Source organism: Cyanistes caeruleus, chromosome 5, assembly GCF_971803275.1.
Source record: "Cyanistes caeruleus chromosome 5, bCyaCae1.hap1.1, whole genome shotgun sequence".
NCBI classification, from domain to species: Eukaryota; Metazoa; Chordata; class Aves; order Passeriformes; family Paridae; genus Cyanistes; species Cyanistes caeruleus.
The window spans coordinates 21885328-21904756 of NC_141705.1; the positions used below are offsets into that span (position 1 = coordinate 21885328).

General features: G+C 37.1%; 1 protein-coding gene across 10 annotated transcripts in view; it reads right to left on the reverse strand.

Moving 5' to 3' along the window:
• ARAP2 (ArfGAP with RhoGAP domain, ankyrin repeat and PH domain 2) overlaps window positions 1-19429 on the reverse strand; it is a 117469-nt gene that overhangs the window by 5423 nt on the left and 92617 nt on the right. For 4 of the 10 annotated variants that reach the window (XM_023925393.2, XM_023925391.2, XM_086888035.1 and 1 more), the window contains 6 exons: window positions 17398-17526; window positions 11593-11732; window positions 6959-7041; window positions 5619-5654; window positions 5071-5134; window positions 1348-1479 (listed from right to left, as the gene is read on the reverse strand). In XM_023925393.2, coding sequence (XP_023781161.2) covers window positions 1348-1479; window positions 5071-5134; window positions 5619-5654; window positions 6959-7041; window positions 11593-11732; window positions 17398-17526 — 584 coding nt within the window. Of the gene's footprint in view, window positions 1-1347; window positions 1480-5070; window positions 5135-5618; window positions 5655-6958; window positions 7042-9468; window positions 9623-11592; window positions 11733-13685; window positions 13780-17397; window positions 17527-19429 lie in introns of those variants that run through there. The other 6 variants (XR_015286548.1, XR_015286549.1, XR_015286547.1 and 3 more) reach the window with 4 other exon arrangements.

Sequence of the window (19429 nt, forward strand, 5' to 3'; positions counted from 1 at the left end):
ACATACAGTACTATAGGGCATTAAGGATTTTTAATCATGAAGCTCAAAATCCAATAAAACTTTTATCCTAGAATATCTGAATTTGTAGCCAAGTCAAAGAATGTACTAGATGTTTCAAGTGTACTTGCATAAAGAACAGGTAAGAGACACACCTAAGGGTTATAAAGTCTTTTGACTGACAAGACCTACAATTTACTTTCATCAAAGAAGATTGAAAGTACAAGGATCAGAAAGAACTTATTAAAAATTGCAAAAATAATTTTTGAAAGAAAGAATGTTAAAAAGGATAAATTAAACAAAATTCAAAAGTTTGGAAACAAATTACAAAATACTTATATTCACATGGTTTTATACTCTTGCAGTTAGGCAGAGCAGGAATTCTTTCTGGAAGAAAGTGTAACTCAGGATGGAATTGTCTTTTATGAAAAGCACTATGCCTGCCTTTTGCTTTTGGTTTACTATGAAAAAAGTCAACTTTACCACTCCGTACCTGAACCACCATCTCTGTTAGTGGTGATAACACGTCTCATATTAAATACCTCCATTCAAAATGTTTTAAAATGTGCAAGTAGCAATACTGCTGCAGTCAAAGGACCAAGCTGTTGTTTCAAGTTACTCACTGCTGCAGTCAGGCCTGTTATCACTACTATTCCCTAGTAGAAGAGTGCCTCCACTGCTTCATCTCAGCTGGAAGTAATGCAAGTTCTCCCCGCAGGCACCAGTATCCATGTGTGGATACCAGGATCTCAAGCTAGTATGGTAAGGTTCAGATATACCACTAGTGCATGTAACATAGTAACAAAGCTCAGTCTATTCAAAGAGTTGAAACTAAAGCCTCTTATTCTTCTTTGGGAGTAATAATAGTACAAGTTAAATGTATCAAAGTTAGTTCCATCTGAGCCTTTCCATTATATTCACAGAGTGGATAACTATAACAGTGCAGTTATTTTAGACAGAAAAAAAGATATTTTAAGATATGCATGCAGGACAGTTTTCAAGGATCTAATTAAAAATAAAGCCCATACTGTAATAATGTGCATAATATTTCCAGCTAAAAGTCTTATTTATTCCTAATGAACCATCTCTACTCAAAAAAAGTCCAAGCACACATAAAAGTCCATTATGCTTTACTGAACAGCCAGAGAGGTTATGCAAGTTGAGACTACAAGAGCTTTTTTACATTAAATTGTCCTAAATGTTCTTTTAATGACAAAATATTGGAAGAGACATTGACAATAAGAGCATCTGCATTTTATATTTATCCAGCTCTATGGAGTTCATTATTACTGGACTACTTATTACACCATTGTGGTTAGAAGTTCTACATCAAGTTTAAACCCCACTTACTTCTGTATTCCCTCTGATTTTACAAGTGTTCTTCTCCTGATGAATGGGAATTAGTGGTAAGCCTCTGATCTTTGGACTTTTAGTTATGGACTGTTTTCTTGCTTTTCCAGCAGGCGGCCATATATCTGCATGCTGAAGAACAAAATGATTCCTTATTTTCCTTGTGGAATTTCATAAACACACAGAATTCTCTGGTATGTAAAACTCCCTTGGAAAAAGCTATATACTGCACATGCCCTCTTTTTGTGGGAGAAAGGGAAAAACCCTGTAATGCTTTAAATTATGCTAATATTTTGTAAGTGATGATCAATGTTGAGTGAAAAGAACCAAAAAGTCTCTACATAATTGTCACATATCAAACAATTTATAAAAATAATTGCTTAACCTATGATAACAACACATTACCCAAAACACAACCTACAAATATGCAGATCTGTTTTCAACAGTAGTATTTTTTGCTTTAGTTCAACTGAAACAGGTCAGTTTTGGGGAAAAATCTGAAGTTTCACTCTGAGGGAAAAACAAGACTGGGAAGAGAAGGCAAGTAAAAAACTATAAATTACTTACTGAACATTTCAAATTTGAGCACATGAGCTCACAGTCCTCAGTTAACGTTAAAGAAAACCAGAAAGACAGATTTGAGGACAAGGTATTTCAAGACTATTTTACTGAAAAATCAACACGAGATTCTGTGAATCAAAGAGAATGTCCAAGGCCTACAGCTAAATCAACACAACTTCCAAGGAAACTGGCAAGATAGGACTGCAAATTCATAAAGCAAGTCTCTTCAAGACTGTATTTAAAAAAACAGTTGTGGAGCTATGATCATACTTGCAGATGGTCTGCAAGTAAAAACAGCATTACCATTAAAAAAACCATCAGAATCAGTGATTATTGACTCATGATGGTTGACTAGAAATTGGAAGCCTTGGTTCTAAATTTAGAAGAAGAATTTTTTAGACTCGTATCTTGATGGAGCAAAAATTCTCACTCATGATCTGACCAGGGAGACGCTAAAGTCTGTGGTAAGAGTTCTCTCCAGTGAACATTAAGAACATTTTGTTCCAATGAAATGAGAAAGTATTATCTGAAAGAGCAGCTCTTGCCAACCAAAATCAGTTTATTGCAGATCAAGATACCACAAACAAACACAGTCCAGAAAGTGATGGAGAAACTTTAATCAGCTTCTGAAGAAAACTGTCTGCCTTAAATCCCAGCAAGCCTAAGGAAACCATTCCTGTCAGTTAAGCAGCTCGATTTTCCTTTTGTGCCTGTAACATTTCTTAAAATAGAACTCTGAGAAAATATATCAGAAATACTAGCAACATATTAGGCCACATAAAAAATGCATTTATTCATCATTTTGAGCCCTCTGCTCAACTGCACCTCATGGTAGTATAATGTGTCCCCAGCTGACCAAAGGCAAGGAATCTGGAAGAATACTATTGTGTCCTTCTTCATACCTATTAATTACTTCCAACTGTATGACGTGCATGGTCTTAAGAGATTTTGTATAGAATATTACAGAATTCAAGTATCATGCTTTTCAGGATGGTTGTGCATAGAACTTGAAGAAATATTGGTCCTACTTCAAACACTTACTATGTATCAGCTTGAAATGGAAGATTAATAACCTCTGGGTTAACTTGATTGCCTCTATCAAAGTATTCTTGTCACTAGGTTACAGAAGTACCGACAATTTGCTACATATATACTCTGCACTAGTTATACTAGAGGAATAAATATTTTCAGACAACAGGAAAAAACCAACAATAGTACTACTATCTTAGTAATCTTAATTACTAATAAAGCTTTACTCTGCTCAAGCGCTGAGGAGCACAGTAATATTGGTTTATGTCCCTCTTAATTGTACAATCATTCAATGGCAATGTCTTAATACATCAAGACCAATTTTACAGTATTTTTCAATTTCTAATCTAAGTTATTCCACTGGCAAAGAAGATGTGCTGCCTGCACTATCTCTTATATGTGTGTTCAAAAGCAGTGACAACATGTACAATAAAAAAAATCAAGCTGACTTCCCTAAAGATGGTCTCAACTTGAAAATCTAACTAGAAATAACCTCAGTTGACATTTACAGTTTTCTGGTCCAGAAACGGGGTAATGTGGTAATAATTGTCTGCTGCTGTATGATACAAGACTTTTTAGAGATCTTATAGCAAGCTTTACCAATATGAGGGACTGCATTCTACAGGAGATTTTCTCTGTCATGAAGCAGCAGATTGCAGTAAGAAGAATACACTAATTCTGCATCATTAGCACATCATTTCTCACGTCACTTATAGACTGACAAATTTACTGACGTCCAGAATGCTGGTAAAAAATAATCAATGATTTCCATAAAAAATCAAGACAAACCAAAAAAAACCCCTGCAATGTAATACTGCTAATTCATTGCACTGTTCATTCATTGGAATAAAGTGTTAAAAATAATAGTATTAATTCATAGCAATTTTTTGATGTACATGATTTTTATTTTTTTTTCTGTTAGAAAAAATTATCCTGGACATTGAGCAATGGCTTACAGTTCTTTATCTATATTGTCAAAGGAACATTCTACCTCTGCCTGAGCAGAATCCTAACAGACTGTCCTTCACTGTGATTTTATGTCAAAAGGACTTCAACAGTTACCAAGCTGGCATGAGTTACTTCTAAGTTTCATATATCAATAACCTCTGAGCCTTTTTGCTGTGACACTGCTCATTTTATGCCCATGAGATGTATGCCAGCTGTTTCCATAGAAACAACAACAGTCACCTCAGTTGAGGGAGCTGAATAAGACAAGAATTTGGAAGTCTTACTTTCAAGGCAGGCATTATACTTCTAGCACTACTATCTATGAAAGTCAGTTTCTGTTTTAGAAAGCTTCTAAGAAGTCTGTATTTCAACAGTCGTGTGCTCAGCCTACTTTATGCAACACAAAGCTCCCAGGTAATCATAAATCTAGCAATGTTTATTCATAGTGATATTCTGCAAAGCTCCTTGAACATCACAGGGAAAAAGAAAAATCTGACACATCTGATACAAAATCCTGCTGAAACCTTAAACTTTGTTCCAGGCTCCTGTCAGGCTGAGTTCTTCCCATCTCACTTACTTCCACTTCACCAATGTAAATCTTAAACTCCATTTCCAGAAATGTGTTATATGTCACTCAAACATACCCTCCTTACAATCTCACAGCAAGCAGAGGAGTACTTAGTTTAGAATAAAGCCTACCCAACACAACAAATTGTCAGTGTTAACTAAGCTAACCTGGATACCAGAAAAATAAAGCCATATTAGCACAGCTCTTCAACAGGGCTAGTTCACACCACTGTGCTTTTAAACATGACACTCTTCCTTCTTGACTACTTTAGGAGCACCCAAACTAGAGAACAGAGAAACAGCACTTGGGTATTGTGGCACACAGACACACTCTTTAGTTCAATGGCCAGAATTTCATCCACAAGAGCTTTCTGCAAAGGAAGTAACTGTCCTTCTTTAAAAAGCTTCTCTACAACAGAGCAGGGTGGGGTGGGGAGATGATGCCAGAATCTAATGTACTTACTCTCAAAGCACTCATAGTCTTCACGGAGTAAGACACATCTTTTGGCATTTTTATTGCATTACATATTCCAGAAATTTTGGCATATATAACGCAAACATATTTAATGGGATTTTCTTAACAGATTAATGAGTTACATTTTTTGATCAGATTAGTACCTGTGCCATAAAAATGCTGATCATCCACTCCATCTGCACATCTTGTCCATCACAACATATATACCTTAAACACAATACGTAATTAACATGAAAAACAATGGAGACTCCTGTTAAACATATTAAAGAAAAGGTTTCCAAACTATTTCAAATAGTGCTTACATTCATTTATGCTCTCTATTATTAACACTCCCAGAAAAAATAGGCATATATAAATACTTCAAATTATCACTTCACCTACTTTGAAGACAATGCCTGTGTTTCATTTTAAGTACACGCACAGGATTAAAATCTATCATTCTAACTTTATGACTATTGTTTGCTCTCTGGTCACAGAAGGAAGCCAGACACCTAAACCCAACAGATGAACCAAATACATCAATTAAGAAGGTTTCTTTACTTAAAAAACAAAAATAAAATTAAACACAAAAATAAAAATAAAAGCAAAATAATGCCCACTAGTTTTCAAACACTCTTATTTTGCAATTGAGTATTTCAACAAATAAGTTAACAGTGAAGTTAAACTAAGTGTCCGTTTCATGTTTACCTACCACTGGTGTTTTTCAGAAAACACTGCAAGTCCCCAGCTGAAAGAAAGAAGATTTTCAAAAATTAGTTCCATATTCCTCAAACTGCAGAGATTAATTGCCTTTATATAGTCCTTTTAATTTGAAAAAAAATAAAATTAAGTTGCAAACTCTAAACGTGTACTGCAAATTCAGAATAAAGTGTTAGGTTTGAGGATGGATTTTGCTCATTTTCTCACAATTGATTCACAGTTAATGAACTTTCTGTTCTAGACAAAGGGTTATAGCAAAGGACTGCAGATGACAGCTGACTACATGCCTCATTTTTGCTGTGGCTATGCTTTCTAATAGGTGCTGGAAATAAACTGAAGATACCTGGCATCACATGACTTTATAGGAATTTAATAATTGCTAGGGAAAAGGGAGTGGGTGCACAATGAAGTCTCTGAGGCGAAACAAGCAGACACTTCTGGAGATCCAGAAAAGTAAGCTCTGCTTTTGAAAGCAGACTAAAAATAAACCTCAAGGTAAAAAAAGACCTGCAAAGACTCATTTACATAATCTTTTTACTCATACTTTGGACTAATCTCCTACTCATTCTGCACTTGAATTAAAAAAAAAAAAAACTTTGCAAAAAAGCCACCAATGTTTTCTTTAACGTGGCTAAGCTTTGAAATTCACCAATCTTTTTGGGGTGTTTTGATTTGCCAACTGTAAAGGAAAAGTTCAAGCAGATCTGTTTAAAGGCTACAGCCAACCTAGACTCCCTCTGGGATAAGATCCTATGTGCATTGTCTCAGTATCTCAAAGCTTTGACCGAACAAGAACTGGAAACATCTGAGAAAAACAGGTGTCATTTTTCACTGCTCTTTTCCTGAGAGATAGTTACTGATGTTTGTAAAGGGCACTGTAGTCTTCAGCTAACAGAAACATCAAAATAACAAAGATCCTGAAAAAGGAAAATCCTCTGCTGAGCAAAAGGAACTGCCAGTAAGGGCCATGACTAGCTGGTTTTCTCTTCTCTCTTTTTACCTGGTGCCAGGCAAGTGTGTCCACCAATGACATGCAGGACATATACCACAAAACAAAGTGAGCTAGGAGTGACCACATCCAGAAGAGATAATAAATGCACTTTAGATTACGAAAAGCCAATCAATAAAGTAATTTCCTAGCACAGATTAGTTAACATGGAACATGAAAACAGATACAGAAACAGAACAAATAATATTACATGGGTTAATTTAATTCAGCATACTGCTGTAGACTTCTTGACTCTTCCTTGTTCCACAATGTTCTATGCTACGCTTTACTGATGATACTACAACACTTTTTAACACAGTGTTTATTTTCTTTTCTATCCTTACTTTGTTGGTGGCTTCATTTTCCTTTTCACTCCAAGATAAAGCTTCAGAGAATTGACAGGCAACACTTTTTCAGGTTTGCTAGCCTGCAAATAAAGTAAAATTCTAATTATTGTATCAGGAATGTGCCAGAGAGAAAATGCCACATGACCGATTTCACAGTTCAGTTTCTCTCCTGGAGTGCACCCCCATTTTCTAGCAGGTCATTAAAATATTTTGTCTCTTTCTTTTCCATTAAAAAAGTGTACCAATCACTGTTACAGGAAGCTGACTGATTAAGAACTTAAGGTTCACATGAAATCACAAAAGTGTAACATAATTACAATAATTAACATGTAGTGCTATATATGAATACAAACTCTTGAAGAGAGACAAGACGACAGGAAATGGCATCGCCCTCTCTTAAATAACCTCTTCTATGGAATGGTGAGGATTTTCTTGAGATCAGAGTTTGGGTTGGAAGGCGAAAGCTCATCTAGTTCCAACCCCCCTGCCATGAACAGGAACATCTTTCACTAGACCAGGCTGCTCAGAGCCCCATCCAGTCTGGCCTTGAACACTTCCAGTGATAGGGTAACCACAGTTTTTCTGGGCAACCTGTTCCAGTGCTTCACCACCCTCACAATGAAGATTTTTTCCTAATATCCAATCTAAACCTATTCTCAGCTTGAAGGCATTCCCTGTTGTCCTGTTGCATTACACTCTTCTAAAACATCCCTTTCTATCTTTCTTCTAGGCTCCTTTCAGGTACTAGAAGGCCACAAACAGGTCTCTTTTCCAGGCTGAAAAACCCAGAGGCTGAACAAACCCAGTTCTCTCAGCCTGCCTTCATAGATAAGGTGCTCCACCCCTCCAATCGACCTGCCAGCCTCCCTTGGACTCGCTCCAGCAGGTCCCTGCCCTCCCTGTGCTGGGACCCCAGAGCTGGTGCAGCCCTGCAGGTGGGGTCTCAGCAGAGAAGAGGGACAGAATCCCCTCCCTGGCCCTGCTGCCCACGGTGCTCTGGATGCAGCCCAGGACACGTTTGGCTCTCTGGGCTGTGAGTGTCCATGGCTGGGTCATGTTCAACTTCTCAGCCAGCAGCACTCTGAGTCCTTCTTGGCAGGGCTGCTCTTGACCTGCTTATCCCCCAGTGTTGATATCATGAGCTGACCCAAACAAGGTGCAACACCTTGTACTTAATCTTGTTAAACCTTCTCAGATTCCCTAGAGTTTACTTCTCACGCTTGTCCAGGCCCTTCTGGATGGCATCCTGTCCCCCATGTGTACCAACCACACCCCCCTCTTGGTGTTAATCTGCAAATCTGCTGAAGATGCCCTCAACCCCTCTTTCTGTGTCATTAATGAATACATTAAGTAGCACCAGTCCCAGTAAGGAATTCTGAGGGACACCACACATCACTGATGTCCATTAGGACTCTGAGCCATTGATCACTACCCTCTGGATGTGACCATCCAACCACTTTCTTATTCATCTAACCGTACACTCATCAGTTCTATCCCTCTCCAATTTAGAGAAAAGAATATTGTGAGGCACTGTGTCAAAGGCCATATGTAATTTCAGATAAATGGCACCTGCAACTCTTCCTCTGTCCACTGACATAGTCAACTCATCATAAAAAGCCACTAGGTTGGTCAGGCAGGACTTGCCCTTGGTGAAGCTGTGCTGACTGACTCAAACCTACAATCTATGGTTTAGCTTCATCCATTAGGTCACTGGGGCCGCTAAATCAGAATGAAAAAAAAAGCAAATGATGTCTTCGAACAACCCACAGAAGTCGCTGGATATCATATCCTGACTCTTGTGGGACAGGGGATGGGGAGGGCAGGGCTTTGTTCTTCCTGGTATCTTCAGAAAGGGCAGTTCACTAAGACAGAAGAAATCCACCTAGTTTCTGGAGAACACCAGTATTAGGACTTTCAGAGGAACCTATACAGGATAAAGAAATGGGACAATAGGGATCTCATTAAATTTAACAATGATAGATCCAAACTCCTGCACAGGTGAAGGAAAACCCCCTTCAGTGACAGAGAGTGGGAGGCAGGTCTGCTGATAGGGACCTGAGTATGCTGGTAGGTGCCAAGTGCCAAGGTGCCAAGCAAAGCTGGTCTCATTTTCCTGAGTTAGCAGAAGCACCGTGGGTAGATGAAGAGTGATTCTCCTCCTTTCTTCATTACATGTCTGATTGTTATCTTTTGGGTCCTTGAGAGAAAAGAAGAGCCAGTCATCTGGAGAGGGTTCAGCAGGAGCCCACCAAGCCATCTGGGGGCTGGAGAACTCGCCCTGGAGGAGAGGCTGACCTAACAGCAGCCTCTCAGCGCCTACAGGGAAGTTAGGAAGCAGACCAAGTGAGGCTTTTTATGTTGTGAAAAGACTACCTCTAAGGACAGACAAACTTTCCCCCATGAGGACAGTCAGGTACTGCAACAGGCTGCCCAGAAAGGTTGTGCAATCTCTCCTCGGGGTTTTCGAGGACTTTAACTGATTAAAGCCATGAACAACATGTCCTGACCTCAGCAGCTATCCCTGCTGTGCACAGGAAGTTGGACAAGGATCTCCTGAGGTTCCTTGCTTGCTCCTTCTTGAACAAACTACCTTTAGTCAATCTACAGCAGACATACACTCACAGTAGGTATGAGAACTGAATGTGACTGGAAGATGAAGTGCTGAAAGGAAACAATAAATGCACACTATTACAGAGAAAAGCCAATATTTAACGCAACACAAAAGCATTCCTTTTGTACTTTTAGGTCAAGTGTTTTAGCTTTCAATTTAGAAAAAAATACACCAAAGAACAAATCTTATAGTCCCCGTACACAAAACTACTCCCTAATGTTTACTGTCCCTGGATTCTCAATTTCCCATTCTGCAGCTTTCAATTTCTAACACTCCAGTGTGGGGAAAAATAGACACTTAAGAGAACTTAAGAAAACAACAAAACACACAACAGTTTTATGGCTGGTATTCTTGTGTAACTTCCTGCTCAAAAGAAGGGTACTGTCAGGATGAAAAAATACCCCTGCAGAACATACTATTAAGTTAAACAACTGCATACTTCTCACAATAATGCACCTTAAGGGAGCCACTTCTCTGTCTGTGAACTTATCTCTTAGCAAAAGAACATTACAGAGGTAAATTATTTCACTCAATTAGCACAATATACTAATTTAGCATACAGTATTCATGGAAACTTTCAATGTTTTTGATAATTGCTCTTGAAAAAGAGAAACACTGAACAGAATGTATCTCCACCTGCATATACAAAGTTAATTTGCTGTTAATGAGAATTTATAAATTAATTAGTACATGTGGTCTTATTAACTACAATTTTCCATCTGCAATGTCATGCTTTCCTACTATTCATTTCTAAATATGACTAAAATTAAACCAAGATTATTCATGATAGATTAGTATCTCTCAAAAGAAAGTAAAAAAACCCTCATATACTATTTGATCAAAATGGTATTGCCATTTGCATTATAAAAAAAAAAGTAAAGCCACTGAAAAATAAGTGTTCAAAGCACCTACTGAGTTGGGGAATTCAATGTTTTATAAATTAGAATGGATTAAAAAGGAGATTATAAAGTGGTATAACAACCCTGTCATAAATTCTTTCCAAGATACTAATTAAGGTTTTATGGGCATATTAATTTATTCTCACATATGTGCCAATCTGAGTTTTAGCACTAAATTATAAGACACTATTTTTGACATTCTGAGGTCACTCTAATTAAGATTGTATCCACAACTTCATAAGAAGACACAGTACATTAGCTGACGTGAGCAAGGGATACATCTTAAAAAATCTACTTTAGGAAGGTCAGTAATATACATCTGCATTTCATGGATGGGAAAAAAACCAGCAGTCAGCAAAAATAAAAGCACTTGAAACTTCATCTTCATTGTTTTGGGTTTTTTTTGAATCTGAAATTATTGGTACTAAAATGAAAACACAGTTCATGATTGATATTTTTTGGCTTTATACTTAAATACAAGCTGCATACACTCAAACCCACTGTTTTAAGAAAACTGCCATGAAATATTTAAAATTGAACCCTTCCTGCTATTAATCATGACTAAATTCACTTCTATGCAATTCTGAGGTATATCTAACGTAATTATCAGTACTAGTTTTTAGAGGGTTGAGAATAAATCTGAAAATTGTTATTGGGAAGCAGGGAAATATTGTCCTGGTGTATTCAGAGTTATTGTTTCCTATAATCTCTTCGATCATGAGTTGTGTGTCTGTAAGAACACTGTTGCTTGAACTTTTAAGGGCTTTGTGTGAAATACCAAGAAAAGAATGGCATGCACACATTTCAGTTCCATATTACTTCTGCTGCAGCTCTCTACAGCAGGTTTTCAAATAATTTAGTGTCAGCACAAAGCACCCAAATATTGTTCTATGTTTAATTTTTAAAGCTTAGAGAAATGCGCAACTACAATAGCTAATTGACAAACACACACAAACTCCTTCTACTAATGCAACTGTGAAACAGCGAAAGTCTTTCTTGTATGTCAACCCCAGATTCTAGAAGTTGCCCTTTAATATGAGAAATGTTATCTGTTGGCCTTCCTTTTTCATGCAAAAAAGAAAGCTTAATGCAAAGCTTGTTGGAGAGTTTGTCTGCTGTACCTTCATATCCTTATAAAGAAGTAAGTTTCCTTCCCGTAACACAAAGTAACGGTCTTGAAATTTGTTTCCAGACAGTAGTTTTGATGGCTCTTCCTTGTACTTCAGATTGCCTGCTTTCACACTACCTTTCTCATTTTTTTCTAGAAAAAAAGGCATTTTGTTAGAAGTTTTTACAACAGTGGAAGCTCCTAGCTTTTAAGTATTATTACATATCAAAACCTAAAATTATATTGGTAAAATTGATTCATTATTATGCTATATATATAAAAATAAATATATTAGTTATATATGTATAAACACACACATATGTATACGCTATATATTACATTTCAATAAATTTTGAGTATTAATATATTCTATATTGATAAGGAGGTTATTCTCACATATACATGTCATTATTGTTTTAATTATTGGTGGGAAAAAAGTCTTCTCTGTTTCACTTCTGTGATAACATGCAAAGAATCTACCAACAAACTTTAATTCAAAGAATGTTTTCATGTAATGAAATGCATGTAATGTGCAGTTATATCCAAGAGTATGACATGGATACTTTTAATCTGTGTGCTTAAGTGAAGCAAAACATTTCAATAAAGATCTGATTTTATCATGAGTCTGTCTGGATTTTTCTGTTTGTGTTAAAATACACATGAACTCACATATATTTCATTTTCATAAAACTCAAAAAAATTACCACCTCCCACACAAAACTCAAACAGTAACTTTGGAGTAAGCCTTATAGAGCATTTAATTTTGTACTGAGAAAGTTTTTATTTGAAATAGAAAAATACCAGAGCTATCAAAGGCTTTCAGTGTTAAAGATCAGATTTCTCAGTGCAGTCTCAGCAATTTAAAATCCTAAATAAAATCATGCAAAGAAGTATTATTGGTACATATAAACTACTGCACCACTACTTCAAATTATTTTTAGGTTTCCTATTCTGCTCAATATATTTAAAATAAAAAAAATAATAAAAAAATAAAAATAAAAAATATATTTTTTCACTACTTTATCAGCTTTTCCTAGTAAGTACCCTTCCCCAGCAAAAACTTCTGAACACTAATTACAGTCATTGCCATGCTGCCACAACTCAGGCATATAAACTGAAACTCAAACTAAAACGGCACTTTCATAGTTAAACTAAGGAAGAGCAAAGGAAAAGACAATAATTCCTACTCTCTTTGTGACAGAAGACAGAATTCAGCAGAATTCTGATGTATTCTTTTCGCCCTGAGGTAAATAGTGCTGGCAGCAGACTGTGGCTATGAGAAGAGAGCAGGTAGGCAGATGCAGCCTTCTCCTCCATTCTACTGAATACCATTTTACCTTGAAGAGGAAGCCAGATTCATAGGGCTAATAATTCCTTTATCCCCAGACATTACTACTTATGCTGTATGTTTGCTTTAACCACCTATTATTTTTAGCTAAGTGTAGGTACTTCCTTTAAATCATTCATTTATTTAGGAAATACTGAACCAACTTGCTCAGGAGCCACAGAATGACACCACTAGCTCTTATACCATATTAGTTTCAGGATAAGAAATAAAACTGTGATGTAAAAGTGATGTATTGAAATATGGTGTAACAAAAATCTCATCCTTACCCAAGTACTCAATTGGTTTTTATCATTAAAGCTCCACTTAGACTGAGCATCCAACATCAAAACAATATTATTAGGAAGCAGCACATGATAAAATATCAAAAACTAAGAATCTAAATCCAGAATCAATACATTTCAACAATTAAAATCAGAAATTACTTAGAAGTCCTCAGTTATAAGTGCAAATATGCATGCACAGTCAAAAAAAATTGATGTATTCTCTTTTTGCTTATAATAATATTTATTTCATGTTCAGAACAGAATATGAATCCTTATCCACACAATTATAAGCACTTTTTTCTTTTTTTTTCGTTTTTTAAAAAACTATACCAAATGAAGTAGCAGAGTACTTAATGAGAGTAGCAGGATACTTCCACATCTGTACCAAGCTAGAAGATTTTAAATTTCTGCACACAGCTTGCAACACGACAAAAACTCATTCTAAACTTCACAGCACTCCTATGGCAGCGAATCTGTCAAACACTTGATACTTACAAAGATACTAGAATAGCCTGAAGTAGGAAAAAAATAATTCTCTAAACTGATGATATTCCATATACTTTAGAAGCTAGCATCTCATTAAGCAAACCTAAAACAATAAGATGTGTCCTAATCAGAACATATTTTTCAGACACAAACTTTTCAAAACATGCTAAACTTGCTCAAACTTTGCAACTAAGAAGTAAGTACACTTAATCCATGCAGGATTGATCCACCTATGGTTTAGAAGCTTGCATTTCAAAGAATATCTCTGAATAACAGCTCCTGTTCTCAGAAATCAATACTTACCACTTAAATTATACAACACTGTACTGGAAAAATTTCAAGGACCTATATACACAGACCTTAAAGTAAACTTTAACAAATAAATAATATTTGGTTTTCTAAAAAATACAACTTTAATATGAGATATTTTTTTTAGGTAACAAGAAGAAAAAGGGTCTTGAAATAGAATTAAGCTGTCCTGAGTATCCCTTATACCAAAATACAGTGCACACATTGCCCTGCTGAACAGCCCTTGAAAGAGTGCTCCTACAACAAGTATGAAAAGCTATGGAATAAATTGTCAGGAACAAGTAGCTGAAGAGCTGGAATAAAGTAGAAAATTCACCATAAATTTGCTGAAACGTATCAATACAAATAAACTCTTTTTCCTTGAAAAGGAAAGTTGGTTTCTATACAAGAGAGAACACACATCTAGACCTCAGTACAAGGTTTGGATTATAGAATCACAGAATGGTCTGAGTTGGAAGAGACCCACCAGAATTATAGAGTCCAACTCCTGGGTGAATGCCCCACACAGGGAATAAAAACCCACAACCTTGGTGTTATTTGCACCCTGCTCTAAACAGCTGAGCTCAGATGCAGAACATGAGAAAATATTTTAAAATGGACGAGAATAAGTCTAAAAATTAGGAATATATTACATACAAAGAACATGGGAAAAGTTGCACTGACAGAGAAGACTGTGCTAAATTGCCAAAATGAAATGAGGCTAAAAGAGATGTTCCTCAGGCTCACTACTGAAACAACATTATTTCAAACAACATTATACACTCAGGAAGAAAAAGGAGAAAAGTTATGAGAATGAAAATCTCTCAGGTAATATTAACAGAAAAAAATATTCAGGAATATAATAGTCTTTAGGATTATTACATAAATCAGGGAACCAAGGAATACCCATGGCATTAAATTATAAACGTCATATGATCACAGTTCTATTAAATTTACTGGAAAGTAGGAGGACATGCATTCACCCAGTTGCCCATTTGTATGGGCTGAATCCACTCTTAAAAAAAAAAACTTCACACCATAGCGGTTGGACATCTGGCCTCAGCCCTATTTTTCAGTGACAAGGAGTTACCCACATGCAGAGTGTAAAAGACAGAAAAGATTGAGGTCTCCTGTTCTTCCTTCAAGCTTGCAGTTATTTCTCATGTACTTTGAGATGGAGAGCCTCACCATAACCGTAAATGCCTTGTACCCAAGACACTGGGAACATCCCTTCCCCAATGACTTCAGTCTGTGTATTTTCTCATTCTGACACTATGTAGTGATGGATTCACAAGATTACTCTGCCATGTGGAGTTTTCAGACATGAACACTATAAGTCTGAAATATGGTAGAAATTTTCCTTTTCAAACCACTGAGAAAACAAATATAATTTATTTGATAAGGCTTTAATTATTTTAAACATAAAAAGCCTCAATAAACAGTCAAAAGACCGTGTGTCTCTACTAAGATCAAACTGAACGGAACTGATGCAAAAAATTACTGTGACAGGCTGGGAGAACAAATGGATGTAAAATCTAGGAGACAGGAAGGAGTACAAATAGGAGCAGATCTCTCCTTCATTACATTTTGTAAACTGACACTAGTCTAATCCTTATGTGTTTCTTAGAGCAGTGATTCACACAATCCTTATGACCCATTCCCTTTTCTGATTATATCTCAACATACTCCTAGTGAGGTGATGGGAGTTCATATAGCAAGCTTTTAATGAAGTAGGCCATTTCTCTCCATTCATGATCTGCTATCACACATTTACTGACAGTGAAACCTAACCATAAAAGTCATGAACAGCACACTTGTTCAGGTTTGTTCACATTTGTGAAATATGCTTTCACAGAAATAAAGCATGGTGGAAGAAGGCCATTACTTTCAGAAGAGTTAAGTACAATAGCGTAAATTTTACTTCTTGAAGTCAAGACAAGATATATAGAATGGAAAGATTAACATTTCGATGTATGAGAAAGAGACAAAAAGATAGATATATTTGAATGCGTCATTAAGTAAAATAAGATGAACATTAAACCAGGCATCCTGTGTTACTATCACACATTATACACTGATAGCACACAGGATTTCAACTGCTTGAAAACAGGATATAATTTCTGAACTCCTAAATTCCCACTTCGCACAAAGCAGATAAAACATATTATATAGGAGACTTAAAGCCAGGTATTATGTGGAGGAAAAAAAACAAAACAGATCAACTGGGGCAATGTGTAAACCATATATTTTGACTATACACTTGATCTATATTTTAAGTGACAGCTCGCTTTTAAAGATATACCCTCCAAATTATTCAGCTGCTTGAGTATGTAATTCAAATGAATATGTCACCTGGGATACAGCAACCCTGGGCATACAGACAGACTGGGGACTGAGATCCTGAAAAGCAGTGCCACGGTAAGGGACCTGGGGTTCTGGTCCATGACAAGCTGAACAGGAGTCAGCAGTGCCCTGGCAGCCAGGAGGACCAAGCGTGTCCTGGGGGGCATCAGGTCCAGCATGGCCAGCCAGGCAAGGGAGGGGATTGTCCTGCTCTGCCCTGAGCTGGGGCAGCCTCATCTTGAATACTGTGTGCAGCTTTGGGTGCCACAGTGTAAGAAGGATCTGAAGCTGTTAGAGAGTGTCCAAAGGAGGGCAACAAAGATGGTGAAGGGCCTTGAGGGGAAGCCCTCAAGTGTAAGGAGCGGCTGAGGTCACTTGGTTTGTTCAGCTTGGAGGAGACTGAAGGGAGACCTCATTGCAGTCAAAAACTTCCTTGTGAGGGGAGTCAGAGGGGCAAACATTGATCTTTTCTTTGAGGTGACCAGTGTCAGGATAACAGTATGGTCTGAAGCTGTATAAGGGAAGTTTAGGTTGGATATCAGGAAAGATTCCCCCAGGGGGTGGTTGGGCACTGGAACACCTCCCCAGGGCAGTGGTCACAGCACCAGCCTGAGAGTTCAAGAAGCAACTCTCTCAGGCACGTGGCATTGTCCAGTGTAAGGCAAGGAGCTGGACTTTGATGATCCTTCTGGGTCCCTTCCAACTACTCAGAATATTCTGTGATGGATTCTGTGAAATTTGCTTCGTAATTTGGAGGCATCAAATTAGATAATTAGTATACCATAGCTATATAAATATACTTAAACAATATGTCTTAGATAAGAGCAGTTTCAAGCTTCATAGAGTGTGAACTGACTGCAGAATTTCTGTACACTTTCATATTTCAATGGGAGAGGTTATAGTTTGTAGAAACAAACATCCATAATCTCTGTGTTTTTATAGGGAGTCACCACAACCCTCTGTAAATCTGTAATTTTTATGAAGTAGCAGTAATTTAGTTGTTCTGGGACACGTTGTTCCACTGAAAATAATTGCTACCCTTGTTTTTCCATACAAAATAACTAAGTAAAAAAAAAATAAAATTACATACCACTGTAGAGATTCACCATGTCTGCTGTTAGAAATCTCTTTATTATTAGATATGCAGTGCCAGGCTCTGGTAATGAACTCCAGTGAAGAACTTGTTCTAGTACATTCTCTGTATAATGCAGAGGACGTTCTGAAAAATGCCAAAAAACAACACACAAAAAACTAGAATTAAAACAAAAGAGAAAACCCAACAATTTTGGAGGCCCTCAGAAGTTACATTTGCCTGTATACAACAAGGTCTCATTGACTTTGAGCTATAGAAGAAAAATACTGCTTCAAAATAAGACAACTAGGCACTTCATTGACAGTACCTTTGCTGGCAGTGCTTGCACAGGTAATGAATATAAAATTAAACACTCAATAGCCAAATCTTCAGTGACTCTTTCACACTGCTTTCACACTAAATACAAAAGCTAGGACCTATTACAGGGCATGCTTAATATGATCAAACAGAACTGAGGTCTTCAGCTATACTGTGCCTTACTGACCCATGCTCAATACAAAAATGAAACATCATAGCTACCAATTCTCTGCAATCAAAGAACCAAAGAATTTGCAGTGATCACAGTGAAAAAAAATGCCTCCAACTGGTATGGATTATACTGTGTGTTATTGATCAAAGCAGACTGAAACAGACTCCTGGTTTCATTAGATTCTTTTTACTAGAGAGAAAAAACACATGGTCTTACTAGGTCTTCTCCCTGTTGCTGTGGTTAGGGAATATCCAAACTTCCACCTGTGTATTTCAATCTTGTACAAAAAGTCCAGGAAGCTTAAACTGACACTGAAGGCATGACTAGACTGCATGTGTGCCCTTCAAATCTTCAGATGCTCAAACAAAGTTTTTGATAGGCATCATCCGTCCTAGAAGAGAAACTCTGAGACCTAGCACAGAATTGAAAAACTGCAGTGATAAGAAAGCCCAACCAGTATTCCATACAAACCCCAGTTCACCTACCAAATGAAGGCAGAAAAGATCTTGCAAATAGTCCCTAAATCTGCATTACCAGATCCATCAGTAATCTGGGTGTCACGTGAACAGCACAGCCTGACACAACACTGATATAAGTGGGGGAAGACAAATCCCTGAAGGCTTTCACCTGCTCAGCAGCAAGCACCTGCTGTAATTCATGAACCCACAAAAACCTTAACAATGGCTTTGTGGATTCAAGTGTCATTTTATCTCCAAAGATATTTTTACAAAATATCTGTGTTCCCATTTGCACACCAATTTATGTGGGTCAGGCCTTGAGAAGAGCTGGGTATGGCTCCAGAAAAGCTGCACCTCTGTGACACTGTCATGTTGGGTCACACAGTCTAGCCATGCCCCTTGAGTACTGAAGGGCAAAGTATGCAGCCATAATCTCATTTTTCATTCCTGCTATGGTAGATGAATATGAAATGTCAACAGCTGCTTTGGGACGCTCCAGCACTACGGGCTAGCAGAACGTATTTTTTAGAACACCTGAACACTAGAGCCTCAAAGAGCAGCAGCCACAAATAATGCACTTAAGTGACAGAAAAAAACACCCTATTTCAGGATGCAAAACTACCTATGCTACCTGTAGAGCTGTGATACTACCTATCAAAAGGTTTCATTATTCAGACATAACACTAAAGCAGCCTAACAAGAATACCATTTTGTAAATAGCAGCTCAACCCCTACTTTATTAACACCACTTCTTCTGGCCCTTTTGTTTTAAATGGTCAAACTCCTAAATTTTTGGGGAGCTGTGGACTCTGATGTGATAAAACTTAAATAATTGATGCCTTTGTACAAGAGAGAAAATCCACTTTAAGGAGAAGAACTTTACAAATCAAAGGCAGGAGACTGGTAAATCACCACATCTTCCTAGAACACCAGCACTCCCACAGTAAACACCTACTGTTTTATTTATAGTTACATTTAAGACCATCTGTCATCATGGATTACATGGTACATAAATCATCATGCTGAAAACCATTAGCTATTTTACTGGTAACACACCTCATTTACAAACTATCCATCAATCACATATTACTAAAAAAAAATA